At 41.0% G+C, this 15,280-nt stretch overlaps 5 protein-coding genes across 5 annotated transcripts; 2 read left to right on the top strand and 3 right to left on the bottom strand.

Annotated features, from left to right (window-relative positions):
* Positions 1–435: 435 nt before the first annotated feature.
* Positions 436–2,456, bottom strand: SS1G_05162 (predicted protein; the record flags this gene model as incomplete). The annotated part of the gene is made up of 7 exons (XM_001593684.1): positions 436–464; positions 535–672; positions 735–1,211; positions 1,286–1,358; positions 1,393–1,439; positions 2,000–2,225; positions 2,409–2,456. The coding sequence occupies 7 exons, from the start codon at positions 2,454–2,456 to the stop codon at positions 436–438; spliced, it is 1,038 nt and encodes a 345-aa protein (XP_001593734.1).
* A 445-nt stretch (positions 2,457–2,901) lies between these two features.
* On the bottom strand, positions 2,902–5,614 carry SS1G_05161 (predicted protein; the record flags this gene model as incomplete). The annotated part of the gene is made up of 5 exons (XM_001593683.1): positions 2,902–3,414; positions 3,471–3,877; positions 3,936–4,418; positions 4,490–5,453; positions 5,501–5,614. The coding sequence occupies 5 exons, from the start codon at positions 5,612–5,614 to the stop codon at positions 2,902–2,904; spliced, it is 2,481 nt and encodes an 826-aa protein (XP_001593733.1).
* A 1,404-nt stretch (positions 5,615–7,018) lies between these two features.
* Positions 7,019–8,643, top strand: SS1G_05160 (predicted protein; the record flags this gene model as incomplete). Its single annotated transcript, XM_001593682.1, has 8 exons — positions 7,019–7,120; positions 7,238–7,357; positions 7,405–7,629; positions 7,714–7,861; positions 7,919–7,958; positions 8,031–8,193; positions 8,261–8,465; positions 8,546–8,643. 8 exons carry the CDS (start codon positions 7,019–7,021, stop codon positions 8,641–8,643), a joined length of 1,101 nt encoding a protein of 366 aa, XP_001593732.1.
* A 1,482-nt stretch (positions 8,644–10,125) lies between these two features.
* On the bottom strand, positions 10,126–12,486 carry SS1G_05159 (hypothetical protein; the record flags this gene model as incomplete). Its single annotated transcript, XM_001593681.1, has 3 exons — positions 10,126–11,831; positions 11,881–12,339; positions 12,447–12,486. The coding sequence occupies 3 exons, from the start codon at positions 12,484–12,486 to the stop codon at positions 10,126–10,128; spliced, it is 2,205 nt and encodes a 734-aa protein (XP_001593731.1).
* Positions 12,487–12,967: 481 nt separating this feature from the next.
* On the top strand, positions 12,968–14,924 carry SS1G_05158 (hypothetical protein; the record flags this gene model as incomplete). The annotated part of the gene is made up of 3 exons (XM_001593680.1): positions 12,968–13,192; positions 13,240–14,621; positions 14,678–14,924. 3 exons carry the CDS (start codon positions 12,968–12,970, stop codon positions 14,922–14,924), a joined length of 1,854 nt encoding a protein of 617 aa, XP_001593730.1.
* Positions 14,925–15,280: the final 356 nt, after the last annotated feature.

The raw sequence follows: 15,280 nt of genomic DNA, 5'->3' as shown, positions 1-15,280 counted from the left end.
TACAAAAAATTGTAGTTTCTGTAGAGATTTTATCACAAAATGTCACAGTATGCGGTAAGTGTGACGGAAAAGTCGTAAACGGAGTCAATTCAATTACTTAGAATCTAAAACTAAAGAACTAAGAAGATTCTAAGTAAGAAGGTCTTTATATACAGGGCTAGTGCACGTGAGCCACTAGTGGGTAACAACCGTCACGTAACAGTAAGTAGATTCTAGAATTCTTACATAATATCGAATAAACTCAAGTTCTAGAAGGATTAAGCATTCGAGAGATTCAATTCAACTTACACAACCCGATTGATAATTTATATCTGCTTCAATTGAAAATGCATAACTGTCCTGTTTAACAAGTAGTAGATGAAGCACTTGTATCTGACGAAGGCCCAATGAGAAACTGAAGATTTAAGCCCGATTTTCTCCTAAGTTCACCATGTACTAATAATCAAGCTCGGAGTCTTGAACGACTATTCATAGTACAATGTTAGTACGGGGAACCAGTTGACCAATGCATGATGGTGCCGACGCTAGACATACCTATATCACCAAGCTTTTGCCATGTTTCAAGGATGTCATCATTGTCCACCAACTTTAACTCGGCAACTTCGTCGTTTTTTTCATCATCGACAGCCTGTAGAACAGTAGTCAAATCATGGCTAATAGCATCCCAGCTGCCTAATTACTTGTAAGCACTGCAATTCTGGGCCATTGCTCGAAAGTATATTGGGACGACTTACTAAGTTCCCTTTCCATCATAGTGATTGCAGGGGATATGTCCGAGGTGATTGCAGCTTGAGCTCTCGTGACGGCGTCATTTACAATAATCTTGAAAAACTTTAGTAATTCACGATCAAACAGACGTAGAGAGAATCTACTTACGACGAAGTATGTATCTACTAGGGCGAATCTTTCGCCGAATCCCCAGATGTTTTCGGGTGTTGGGCCTTGATTAATCTTATTCTGCTCAGCAGAAGTAAACACAAGGACCTTGTTCAATGCCAACAGGTTCGTGTTGATATTACCTATGGTTGTTTCTAAATCTGCCTTGATTTTGTGAAGCAAGTCGACCATAGTAGAAACGATGGTTTTCATGCTCGCACTAAGATCACTACGTGCTTGGACAATTCCACGAAGGGTTTCAAGATCTGAGACGTTCAGGGGCGCATCATCCGCAATTTCCGTACCGATTCTGTCTATAATATCTAAAACATTGGCTGAGCAAGGCAAGAAGAGATGTCAGTCAGCATAGCTCAGGCTTGACAGATCTCAGTAATGATAAGTGGTATACCATATTTTCCACGTGCCTCAGTAGCGTAGGTACGAAAGATCCCTTTTAGTTGTCTATTCAAATCGTAAACGCGCTTTTTTGCTCAGATGGTCAGTCAGTGAAACAACTCTGATTTGGACGGTGAGAAGCACATCAATATCCCCTTTAATAGTTGCTAGCTAAAATGTGTTAATTAGCTTCAAGTAGAAGATAGTACTGAGTAGACTGATAATACCTTCTTGAGATTTGCGAATATGGCGTTGGCTGATTGTGGGGGATTATAATTATTAAAGCTTCGAGGGAAATATTTCCAACCACTATTCGCGCTCAGATAGCTCGTAAAGTCGAATGAGAGTCCTGGAATCATCCTCTTGTAATCTTCGAGGTGATCAATCGGAAATCTTTGGTACCAGTACCGGTTTTGGTCGTCTAAGAGACCATCTGGTTTCAAAGTGACATGGCTCATAATGGCGATGAAGAGCAAGGAAGAAAAATGTCTATTTTGTTCTTTGTATTTTGCCAAGATGATTGAAGAAGATGGCTGTTTATAAGAGCAATGCATTAACAATAGAAACCAGCTTTTGTAGATAGACTTGGGTATGTTCCCCCACTGTGTCGTATATCTGCTGTAACGACATACAAGCATTGTAGCATTGGGATAATATATGCACGCCGCAAACTATGTTACTCTATCGATGATTACACTTTGTAGGAAAACTCGGCATCGAAACAAACGTAGATATGTGTACAATGATGATTCAGTCACACTCGAAGTCAAGAGAAGTGAATGGGCGATTTTATTCTGCAGCACGGCAGAGGGGTGAACACCTCCAATGTTGCGCAGACTAACAGTCTCCTGATCTTCCATGACACCCAAACTCTCATTGGGATCGATATACCACAAGATAGCAACCCTATGCAGAGAATGCAAGTTTATTATACAGCGGGGAATTTCAACACTCTGAAATACACGTATAATGTATTAGCCCTTGCTTGAAACGGCAAGTCGAAGTTGATATTTACCGATGCATTATTCATAGGGCTTTATGTATGTATCCCGATAAAATATTAATCATGTTGTTCTGCATAATCAAATTGCTATTAACTTAGTGTAAGCTGAAATTAATAGATCAGAAATGCACACTTCATGAGGCTTGATATGTGCTGTGTATCCCAATAGAAGCTTAGCCATTTCTGCGGAAATTCGTAACTGTAGCTAAGATGCGTTGTCTCAGCGGTAAAATTGATCCATGATGACGAGAAAGTTCTCATTTTCGAGGCGCATGATGAGAGGTCAGTTGACATGACTTTTAGGCTTAATATGCAGTGTATGTGCTTCTTTGGATGTTTTGTACGCCGCTACTGAAGACTGTGTACGTCTAGATCAAACAACAGAGGCAATTCCCCAATCAAATTTTCGAAGTGAGAAACAAAAGTGCAGCTAGAAGCTAGATAATTATGTTCATGTACATGCAAGTAGTTACACATCTAAAATAAAAGCCATATTCTCAACAAGATATAGTATATATTGGATAACAAATAGTATTGAAATGGTACTAGACTAGGGTAAAAAATTGCAGGGACTAATCCATATCAGAATTTGATCACTGATATTCACAACTGATTCGAGGATTGACCTAATGAACATTAAAACGTGCACTACCCTCCCAATACAACTTCAAGCCTGTCAAGCCCGTCAAATCAAAGTCCTGTGGATTGAGTATCTTCACTGTCCACTGCGCAAATGGGGTAGGATCGACATAGTCCTGACTTTTGATAATTGAGTCTTTGATTGGCGGGAGACTAGGTGTACCGTCACGCGCCATAAGATACTCAAAAGGTCGATTGAGGGCCTTTATTGTAAAGCCATACACATTATCGCCCTGCACATCGGCATATACGCCGGATGTGGATATGGTGAGCCGCACAAGAGCTGTATTATTCTTGTATGTATGGGGTACGGCGCCAAGGATAAACGCGCGCATACCAGAGACGCGGAACATAGAACCGTCAGTGAAGGGTCCGGTGATTGGTGGAAGATTCTGTGAGCTGGGATCTCTATTCACGATATTCGGCGAGAGTGTGATGACGACAGAATTGGAGGATGACTGGAGAGCGGTCACAACACTGGTTGCATAATCCAGTGGTAGCTGGAAGCGAAATCAATCAGCAAATTTTCGTTGCATACTCTGTGATGTTTGCTTACATCAGTTGTCAAAATGGTAGGAATAAAAGCTAAATGAACGCAAATAAGTTTGAATTCTTCACGAGTTGGGTACTTTGACTCACTTGTAACATCACTCGAGTATCTTTCTTTGCTTATAGTGACTTCCTGTACAATCATCTGCGAGTCCTGTTGATATGCCAATGTGGATTTAAGGGGGTCTAGTGTAATCGAGCTGTCACTAAGCGTGTAGTATTTGTAAGCCCACACAGCATCTCTCATGTAGATCATAATACTAGTACGAAGCATCAAAAGTCTATCATAAAAATAGCTTTGTGCTTCAAGAGCAATATCTTCTTCGTCCTGATACGTGTCGAAGAGCTGTTGAAGACGAGCTGCATTGGCCTGCGTAGCATGCAATTGTAGCCATAATTGAAGATACTCCTGGCCTAAAACACACGTTAATATTAGCATTGTCTCATAAAGAGTCAATTATGGAGTATATACCAAGTTTGACGGCTTGAGCTCGTGCCTGTGTAAGAAGTTTCCCATCTATTGCATGTCGACGCAATTCAAGCTGGTACGCCCCGGCACCTTCAATCTTCTGCGCGATGGCGAAGCTGAGCTGCGAGTCTACCTGTAACATCCAATCGTCCCATGCCGCGAGACTTACGATAGATGTCAAATCAGCACTGCCCTGATCGTCGCCCGAGACGTCACCTCCTGCGGGATTCAAATTGATGCTTGAAGGCACACGGGTAGATTGTGCCCGGACTTCAGTCACTATGGCATTTGTACTATCCCATAACTTGAAAATTGCCTCGGTGCCACCTTTGAGAGCCTTGAGTGTGTCGGGCTTAATTAATGCATTCGTTGCACCTGCAGCTGCGGCTTTGGCAATGGTTGTCACTGCTGAGGCAGCCGCTGCTGGTGCGGCAGCCGCGCCTGTGGGGTTTCCAATAGCCAACTCACCAATGGCGATGGAAAATCCTGGTAGAAGTTTTAGTAAGCCTTTCATGTCCACGATCGCTTATGGATGATGAAGGTAATATCAGACATACCAATGACGGCTCTGAATACGTCAAAAATCGCCCCCTCAATCTGGCGCAATTTCCATTGTTCGATCCCTGACGAGAAAAGTACCTCTTTCTCTTTAAGCACAATTTGATGAAATTGCATAGTGTTTTCCGCGTTGTTCAAGATATCTGTCGCGCTATCCCATCTGGCTAAAGCATTGCTGACGAGAGTTTGCTGGACAGTGACAGCATCATTTTCTTGGTCAAGCATGGCTTTCCATGCCAACTTTTGGTCCGCAATTTGAGCTTGGCGATCCGAGAAACGATTGTACTGGGTTTCAAAAGCAAGTGTTGTTGCTATAGCACCATCAAGGACCATCTTATATAGTCCAAGCGACAAACTCGGTGCGTAATTCATGTTGGGCCCAGTCAGGGCTGATGCCGAAATTTGTTGTCCCAAAGCATGCGCCTGAAGGTTGAGAAGAGCGCCTGTCAACGACGAAGCAGTTGCTCTAGCTACATGAGAAGCCAAAGACAATGCAATTGCTGGTTTCAGCCAGAATAGAATCGAGGCAATACGAATTTGAGTCGATAAACATTTGCTGAACTCAACGTCGGATACGGAAAGGTCGACATATCTACTCAAGTAGGTAAGAGTCGCCACACCGTTCTTGAGAATAATCTTTGCACCGAGGTTCCCCAAATCTGGAGAAAGATTTAGGGAGACTGGGGAATCGGAGCCGATTTTGAACGAGATTGGTTGGTCAAAGGTTGACCCATAAATGAGGAAAGCAGATTGTTCATTAGCCGCTGGGGTAAGAGTAATGAGAAGCGGTCCACTTCCTGATACGACCCGGGTGATAAACTTGATAATCCCAAACTTCGGAACCGCGATGTCAATGTTTGGTGAAGGGAATGCAAGTACATCTGCGTATATACTGATTTGCCTAGCACTCGCAGCAGATGCAAGCACAGTTGGGACATCAACATATATGTCTCGCTGAACATACTGTAACTTATTAGCAACTACAACATCTACCGTCTTTGTAAACTCACTTTGAATCCGTTAACTCCCACACTTGATTTCTGAGGTATGGTTGGCAGAGAATTTGATTCTGAATACTGTTTCCACCCTTCAGGTGTTGTGGGGACATCGTTGTTGGAACTCATTTTGACAGACTTGGCCTAGATAATCTTGTGAGCTCTCGATTTGAATTATTCAAAACTTTCAGGATGGAACTTCCATTACTTTTACATACAGCTTCTATCAATCACTTCTACAAGGGAGCACAACACTTTTGTTGGTTTGAATGATGCGTTACATGTATACATTTAAAACCGCCTTCATTGGTACTCAAAATCCCTCATTTTACTTGGACCCCCATATCAGACTATTCGACAACCTTTGTCATGTAACTTTGGCTATCCGGATAAAATATTTGGTTAAATATCTCGATTACAATTACTTATGACTAAAAAGAAATTCATTTTACTTTGACTCCTATATTAGTGTTGGTACGAGAAGGATACGGAAGACGTAGCACCCACGGATTACGTAGGTCCTGTATGTCTAATTGTATTCTGTCTAAAGAGCTAGCTACATATTGAAAGTAGTAAGTCTTATATAGACTTACTAAAAGAGCTAGTCTCTTTCGCGTTCGCTTAGTTCTTTATTACAGTAGTAATTGAATTGAAGTCATTCACTTCGTTCACACAATTAGATTGTTCTACAACCTTTCTGATGTAACTTTGACTATCTGGGTAAAATATTCGGTTAATTATTTCGATCATAATTATCTGTGATTGAAAAGGAAAAGGATTAATCTAACTTAAGTACCGGAAATGCATTATTAATTAACAAATCGGGTTGGAAATTTAAACTTGAGCATCTAATTGAAGGATAAGGGATGACACAAAAGACAATCTTATCTCTTCGTACTTCGGTAGTAAAGATTACCACTGTGAAACCGTCCTCCCGCCCATGATATCTTTCTCCTCATCACTTTTCTTTCACCACAGACAAGTCTCCTCTCAACACAACAGGAGTTGTGACTAGCTGAGTTTACTTTTCGTTCAGAGTATCACCTCAATGATAAAAGAGTCTTTTTTCATTGGGGTTTTCTCCTCACTTCCAAGACAGAGGAGTATGGGTCCATTCAACACAACATTGAAAACATCCATCTGCATATGAAATTATCGTATATTAATTGCAACTTCCATTTCATTTGAGAATAAAAAAATTCAAAGGATACCAGTATTTGTCACTGAGTTCTCCTCACGCAATTCCATGTACAAACTTCCCCTCAGCTGTATTCCGTTTCATTTTGCCCCTTCCAAAATTGAAAAAGAGGCTTTTTGTGTTGAACACAGCAGATAAGAGATAAACGTCAAGGAAGTGTTGCAAATTGAAATGTGTTTGGTGTAAAGAGCCTATGTGTGAATGCTGGGGAGTAAATTGACTAGAAAAGGAGAACAAATCCCAAGTTTTTCCAGCATTTTAACTACAAAATTGCAAGTCCACAACACTGCCTTATTCACACACTAGTCAGAAATCCTATTACAAACTTAAGCATCATGCCTACTCCCAAAGTTACCCTCAAGCCAGAAGGTCTTGTCGATAAAGATGGCCATTCTTTATTGACCAATCTAGAGGTCCACAAACTCCTCAGATTTGTTGTAAGCCTATCTAGACTCTCATATTGTGCTTTGCTTCACCCCAATATACATAGTAACAGTTTTATTTTATGAATGTTGTCTTTACTTGACAAGAAAATACTGATCTCAATCTCATAGTGGACTGGAGTCTTTCTTTCCACAACCAAGGAGGAATATATGAATCACACAAACATGAAAACAGACGATTACAATCGTCTAAAGGAATATATTGACCCCCTTCTATTAGTTCACGCTACTGTAAGCATAATTGAACATTCGAATTCACGACCACTAATAGTCCAAAGTGCAAAAATCATTGTGTAGTCTTCAAAAATGACACTTACAAAACCATCGTTGACTTGGCCGATTCTATGTACGCCCTTGCGCAGAAAGCGGGCGGTAAAGAAGCCGGCTCATACTATGCAAACATACTTAAAGATGGAAAAATCCTTTTCGAAGAGTTGGACAAAGACATCGCCGATCAAAACCAAACGGTCATCAGCAACAAGCGGACCGTCATCAATGCTCTTGTTAATAGGCAAGTTGCTGGAATTACTCAGCTTCAGACAGATGCTGCGAATGTTAAAAAATCTTTATTGGCATTCGAAGAATAGCTCAGGGGTGATCAGAAAGCTCTCAAGGAAAAAGACAAAATCATCAATGACAAATTAGCTGCAGAAGGTGGAGATATTGATACACTCACGACTACTATCGCCGCCAAAATCAAGGAAATAGACCAAGATCAGGATGAGTTTGAGCAAGGTGAGTCTCAATCTATTCTAGACGTCATACAGAATGACAATGACGAACGGGTTTTAGACGTTATAATTGCTGCAACAACCGCCGCTTATGCCACCGTGTAAGTTCTGTTACCTCTATAGAACCCCTCTGTCATTCAATAATCCCTTATCTAATGAAAATAACCGTACAGATTTCCAGTTGGTACCATTTGTGCAGCAGTTGTTCTTGGTGTTTACACAGAGAGAGCAGTCGTAATGAAGGTAAAAATTGATGCCTTGAAGGAAATTCTTCAGAACGACCAGGATAAACTTGCTTCTGACAACATGCTGGTGGCTGGTCTCAAACTTATGGATGTAATTATGAATCTCCACCAACCCTCATTTTCTTTTTTTCATTCACTAAACTCTCTTGTCTGTTTAGAAAGATTTGTCTGCTTTGATAGCACTGATTGGCCCAGCCATCACTGTCATTGATGAAATGGTCGGAGCTTGGGGCATCATCGCTGCGGATCTCAAAGCGGTCAAGGATGCTGTAGCCGAGAACTCTGACGAAACAGATTTGCCAGAATTGCAGGAAATCTCACAGGAGGGTGTCCTCAGCGCATGGAATGATCTTAAGGTTGAGGGTATGTCTTGAACACCTCCATTCCTCCCCTCCTACCATGTGTTTTCTTTTTTACAACAGCTTACAAACTTTTCAATATAGTGAACAACTTCCGCCAGGCCGCGTACATTAGCGACCCCGATCAAGTCACTCTTGATGATTATTCCAGACAGCTACAGGCTTCAATTGATGGTGCTTGAAAAAAGGATTTGTGAAGATTGTAGCGGGATTTCTATTTTCTGGGTACTCGCTTCGTAACACTCGATGCCCCTAGTTTGCAATGGTGTAACCTTGGAACACGTCATTAAGGATTGGAAATTTATTCAACTTCTATATCTTCTCTTAGCTTTGAAAATCATTCATTTACTTGACCTGAAGCTACCATCTTGTCAGCGAAAAGGCCACCGACGAAACCGAATGCAAATGACCCTCGAGCGTTTGAAGCTCAGCACTCCAATTTGATTCGCGTCCTTGATATTTTATGAACCCAACTAGAGATAGCTCTTTCAAATGTCTTTCGAATAACACTTTACTCTAGAGTAAAAAGAAGAGCTGGGCAATATATCCGAAGAGGAGCTGGCTCAATTCCTGTTCTTTTGTAAAGGATGAATCGTTTAGCATCATGTATAAAGATGTAGAGCTCAGAACTGTCAGTAGCATTTATTACCTATCAGCAGAGTTCTCAAAAGAGATGGGAATAATATTGGCATGATAGAATGTGAAATTCCAAGAAATTTATTGCAATGATGCACTCTGAAATGTTTCCCATCAAGTTTATAGCCTCCAACCAATGTAACAAGTAAGTGCTCTTTTAGGAATCTATAAACGTTGTCGTTATTTTAAATTTAATTGTTGGAGGTCATATAAATAAAGGGGATAAATAATAAATAATAAGCAAAACTTTCCTTTATCAAGAATTATTATTAATTAGATTATTTAGATTATAATTTATTTTTTAATATTAATACTTGTTAAACAAATATTTTTTCAATGCTCTCTTCTATAGTTAAATCACGGCGCTCGCTGGTATATAATGAGAATTCTAAGAAGATAAATCTTTAATAATGAACACCTTTATATCTTTCTACTTATCTCAAGATCCAAGATTTACATAACATCTACTAGTATTCCAAAGACATAACAAATTAGTGGGGCAATACTTAGGCGAGGAAGCAAAGGGGCATTCTATTCTGCCACGATTTAAGATTCACATCCATAACATTTTAACACCACATGTGCAGAATAAATATCTTTTGGATTCTCTACACCCTATTGAGTATACCATTTATCCATGTATATAATTCCTTTGCCATCAATCCACTTGTCTCTTCACCGGCTCCAAAAAAGACCAACTCAAGTACGTTATCATTATCCAAACCCAATTTAATCATACCACCTATCCAACCAACCCTAAAATGAAATACCGTACACTTGATACAGTAAAAAAATTCTATGTAAAAAATGAGAATGTTGCGAAATACAAAACGCCGAACAGGTATATCACTCATCGCCAATCCAATCCTGATGTACCAAATTACTCCTCATGAACCATGTTTACAAAGGAAAAGTACTAGTTGTGGTGTTTGTTTCGTTATTATGACCGCCACTTGATTGACAACTTTTGTCACATGCCCTCCTTCATCCCCGAATAAATCCAGCACCAAAAGCAATTCGAAATCAAATTATCTCGAACGCCCAGCGGCACCTGCATATCTATTCTTGATCAAAAATGGACTTGGCATTTCATCCCTATCAGGGTTCCACACCGTTGGTTCCATATCACCAATACTTGATCGACTACCCCTTGATCTTCCTTCAATCTTCTCCTTCTCCACCATTCTCACTCCGAATGATCTTCCCTTTCCACTAGGGCTCATTTCGATTGGTCTTCCGCCTGCACGAGCTTGGGCTAATTCGACGAGAGTTCGTCCGACCATTGTTGCACCTCCTGTCTTTGTATTGTTCTTCATCGCCTGTTTGTGTAAGTCTGCTTCCGATCCTAATTTCTTCGTCAAACTTGGCTTTCGTGTTGGACTTGCTGCAATATCATTGCTCGATAGATTTGTCATGCTTGGAATCTTCGACAGTCTTTTAGTTACCGGACTTTGTGGTTCTTTCTTGCTAACTAGTCCACTCGGTTGTCTCAAATCAATGCTAGGATTCTTTGATGCCGGCAAATTTGATTGAGTATTTAATTTTTGCAACGGTACTGTACGCTGTGAAATGAGGTGCGGCCTCGTAGCACCTTTTACAAACAGATTGGTTTTAGATTTTGGTCGTGTAGGTGAGGGTACTGGAAGATCATCCTCATCATCAGAATCGGAATCTAAAAGAAGAGGTTGTAAGCGGGTCTCGGCGTTTGCGTTTGCAGCGGCGAAGATGTTTCTATTAGTTCCAGGAGCCTTCGTAGTATTATTCCGACGTGGAGAAAGTGACAAGGAGGCAATAGAAATTGGTGAAGGATCGGCCATTTCGATATCCATTGGAGTTCCATGCCCGTTGAACATTGTTTGTGCTCGAGAAAATGGTGTTCGGGTGGATTTCTTGAATGGTTTGCTGGGCTCTGGTGACATTGTGTGATCGGTAAAGTCTGTAGTCGTTGAATAGTCATCGCCTGTGCTACCAACAGATGATCTTGAGTAGTCCGTAAGATTCTGCGACGAACTTAAGTCTCTTGCGGTAAGAGAGCTTGAGCCAGATTCATCGTCTGTACTTGATGATCGAGAGCTGGTAGCTGATCTTTGTAATTCTTCATCAACTCGAATGCGGACCTCTTCCTCAAATCGTTTCTGCAGATTCTCCACCTCTATTTGTACTAAACGATTAATCTCCAATTGAGCCTTTACCTCCCATTCTCTTCGCAATGATGAATCAATCTCTGCTCGCATAGCAACCTTTTGGGCCTCAAGCTTTTCTGCCCTCTCTTCAAGCTCCTTGAATTGTTTTGCTGCCATTTCTTCTTTCGTCCTCAAAAGTCTGCCGAGCTCTACAACCTCTTTTTCTTTTCTCATCAGCTTTACGACGGGAAGATTGAGTAACGTGACGGTGTCGACTCGTCGATCAGGGTTGACTCTCAGACAGTCTTTGATAACGGATGCAAGTTCTGGCGAATAAATACTTGGTATTGGTGTGACTTTACCCTCTTTGATCTTCTGCACCAGCTGGAAATGTGATTTTGCGTTGAAGGGGACTTCCCGTGTGCAAAGCTCGTACATGATGCATCCTAAAGACCAAATATCTGACTTCAATGTATATCTTTCGGCGGCACAGATCTCCGGGGACATGTAGAATGGAGTTCCAACATATGTAGAAGCGAAATCGTGAGATTCCATTAATTTCGAAAGACCAAAATCACCAAGCTTTACCGAGTTACCTTCACCAAGAAAGACTATAAATGTTAGCACAAGGTTCGGGTGAATGTATAGATAAGGACTCACTGTTCTCCGGTTTCAAGTCCCGATGTAAAATCATGACACCAGGCGCCGGCTTTTGTGGTTTGGCGGTATTCCCCAATCCCATAACATTACTTCCTACTTCTGGCGGATCGACTCCATAATGACATCTGTACAAGGCCGAAACCAATTGTGCAAATATACTCCAAACGAAACCTTCTTCGGCGTATTTGTTCCTTGCTTGTAAATCCTTGATTATTTTACCAAGATCTCCATTTCCACAATATTCCATGTATAGATGAAGGTCTTGACTGGACTTCAGATGCTCTCGGTGATAATATCCAACAATGTTTGGGTGTTTGAGTGAAGAAAGAATGGCGAATTCGGCTTGTAATTGTTCTCGCTCTTTTTGTGACATCCGCATATAGTTGATCTCTTTCCGGCATAGAATTTCTCCATTATTCTTCCTTCGCACCTTTCGAATGATACCAAACGAACCATGTCCTACAGAATCAAAGATATTATGTTAGTTTTAATCAAATTCGACGCAACGGAGTAACAAAAACATTGGATATGAACCACTTCAATATTTTCAGTATTTGAAGACTTACCTATCTTCTCCAAAACTTCATACTTGCTTTCCTCTGACATGATTCCGGAAGTATTATATTCAAGAAAGAGGGAGAATTTGCATTGATCTAAGAAAAGAAAACAATTGACATTAGTATTCGTTGGTTGGTGATGTTTTGTCGTTTAATTTGGAGTGTTGATGAAGATGATGATTTTCTTTCGAGGAAGTTGATTAATGTTTTAATGTTTACTTTAGCTGTCCGAGTTGTTGCTGAGCCAACGATTCCCGCCTGCAACCAATTACATCCGGGGATTCTTGCATACCGATTATCAAGGCGGTGAGGACTGTCAAAATGTTTTTTTAAATCCGAACCTTATCACCTTATCACCCTAAATCTTTTATCGATAAGCCAGCTAGCTTCCATTTGTGGCCTTGCCACAATTTATATCCTCATCTGCCAATACTCCATATTCATCATTACTCACTCTTCATTGCTCATTGCTACCTATATACGTTACTTGCTATACCTATATAACAACCTCTTTATACACATCCTACACAATGGTAAAACGAAAAGATGAACTGGAAATTCAACTTAAGGACGAACATCAATTGATTAAAGAGGGTCAGTTGAAAGATGATAGTCCTCTTGACACCAGTCCTGAATTCCAAGAGCTTTGCCTAGCTAGTCGATTAGGGGATGTTAAGAGATGTCAGCAAGCAATTACTACTCCCGGAATCAATATCAATGCTAGAGATTTGTTTGATTATACACCATTGATCTTGGTAAGCCAGATAGTATCCTCGTACATTTCCCCGCTGACAAACTCAAGGCAAGTCTTTGCGGACATTATGATGTTGTTGAGCTACTTCTCGAAGCCGGAGCTCTTTGTGAACGAGATACATTTCAAGGAGAGAGATGTTTATACAATGCATTGAACGATCGAATTCGAAACCTTCTGTTAAAGTACGAATATTCGAAGTCGAGAGATCCATTACAACCATTCGCTTCTCATATCACTTCTCTTCTTTCCAAACAGACACCTGAGACTTCGGATATTACCATCACAGCCGGATTAGAATCATGGAATTTACACAAGATGATACTTTCTGCAAGGTCACCATATTTCCAAGGAAAGCTTTCTGCGGTCTCGGAGACAACTTTGTGGAAATTTCCCTCATCAGTACCAATAGAATCTTTACAGGCTACATTTCGTCATTTATACATGGGAGAAGTATCTTCGGACCTTGGACTCAAATACAATAGTTCTGTGAATGAGGTGGATGTTTTCAAGGGGATTGAAAAGCTCGGCAAGCAGTTCCAGCTGAATATGGATTCATTATGGGAAGGGCCTCTAAGTGGACGTGATCAGAGGATGGCTCGACAGAGGCGTCAGGATGAAGTTTCAAGAGGAAGGGACCAGATGGAGTACTGGTATCGAGAACATGTTTTGAAGCACAAGATACATATCGACAGTGTAAAGGCTAAGGATGTAAAGTGGACTAAGGATAATGCCATCTTTGCGGACGTCTTGTTGCAGGCAGACGAAGATTTAGTAGCGGAGGAGGCTTTGAGCTCTAGACCAGAAACGCCAATAGGTAACAGAAGTGCTTCTTCGAATGATATACCTGTGGGTCCAACAAGCTCATTATCATACGCCACATCAACTAGTCAACCTCGAAAATCAATGCTCTACCCAGCCCACCGAGCCATGCTTATTCGATCAGAATACTTCCACACCATGTTTAGTTCAGCATTCTTAGAAGCTCAACCTAGTGAATATTTGCATGTCATAACGGTCGATTGTTCCCCTGCTGTCCTAGAGCTTCTTCTCGACTACTTTTATACAGACAACGTTGATATCCCACTTGATCTTGCGCTGGATGTTCTTTTCGCAGCTGATACATTTTTCATTGAGAGACTCAAAACCAAAGCTGCGGTAGTAATCAGTACTCTTGGAATGGGTACGGGTACGCTAGCAGATCCTACACAAAACAAGACTCCTGAATCAAATGTGGAGCTCATCAATCCTTTCGATGTTATGAGAGCTGCATGGTTGACGAGAGTTCAAAAACTAGAAGAAACCTGCGCTAAATACTTGGCATACAATTTGGAATATTACATTGATGACCCAGAGTTTGAGGCGGTGATCAAGGAGAGTGCAGCTAGGATTGAAAAGAGACAGGAGACTGACACTATTGAATTACTTGACGAGTATGCTTTCCTATTCCTTTGCCCATATCGCAAACATGCAACTGACTTACCTCTAGTATTCGCTTCTATCTCTCCGAAAGATTCCGACTTCGATTTGAAGACTCTGGTCTAGAAGAAATGATGAGTGAAGACGTGGATGAGAACGGACATGAAGCTCTTGCTCTTGACTCAACGATGAATGGACAGATCAGAACTCTCAATGGCGAGATCGCCGGTGATGAGTTCGCCGCAGATGCCATGAACTACCAGACATTACTTGGAAAGATAGATACCTTGTTAGAACGATTGAACTTGGATGCCTAGGTTTGGTTAGATTTTAAGTATGATATCATTATTTGTATGGATGGTAGAACACTTATACATGTATCTATTCTCGTCCAATCTTCATTTCTTCATTATTTACCATGTATCCAATCAGATCCATTTTTTCCTCGCATACGTTGCCCATTCTTCGATCCCTCGAAGTATTGGATTTCGCTATGGGAATACTTGCCAGATAGTTAATACGCTGAATTCCAGAACAAATAGAAGTTGGGTCTTTTTATGGCAGGGACATTGTCATCTCATATACGAATTAGCAGATCGACAATCATCCGCGCTTGCAGCACATCATCCAGGATGGCAGTATGTCACTCAAAGAATGCATCCATCAGAGAGCT

The sequence above is a fragment of the Sclerotinia sclerotiorum genome, genomic scaffold (genome assembly GCF_000146945.2).
Source record: "Sclerotinia sclerotiorum 1980 UF-70 scaffold_6 genomic scaffold, whole genome shotgun sequence".
Lineage (NCBI taxonomy): Eukaryota > Fungi > Ascomycota > Leotiomycetes > Helotiales > Sclerotiniaceae > Sclerotinia > Sclerotinia sclerotiorum.
This window is presented reverse-complemented; position numbering and strand designations above follow the sequence as displayed.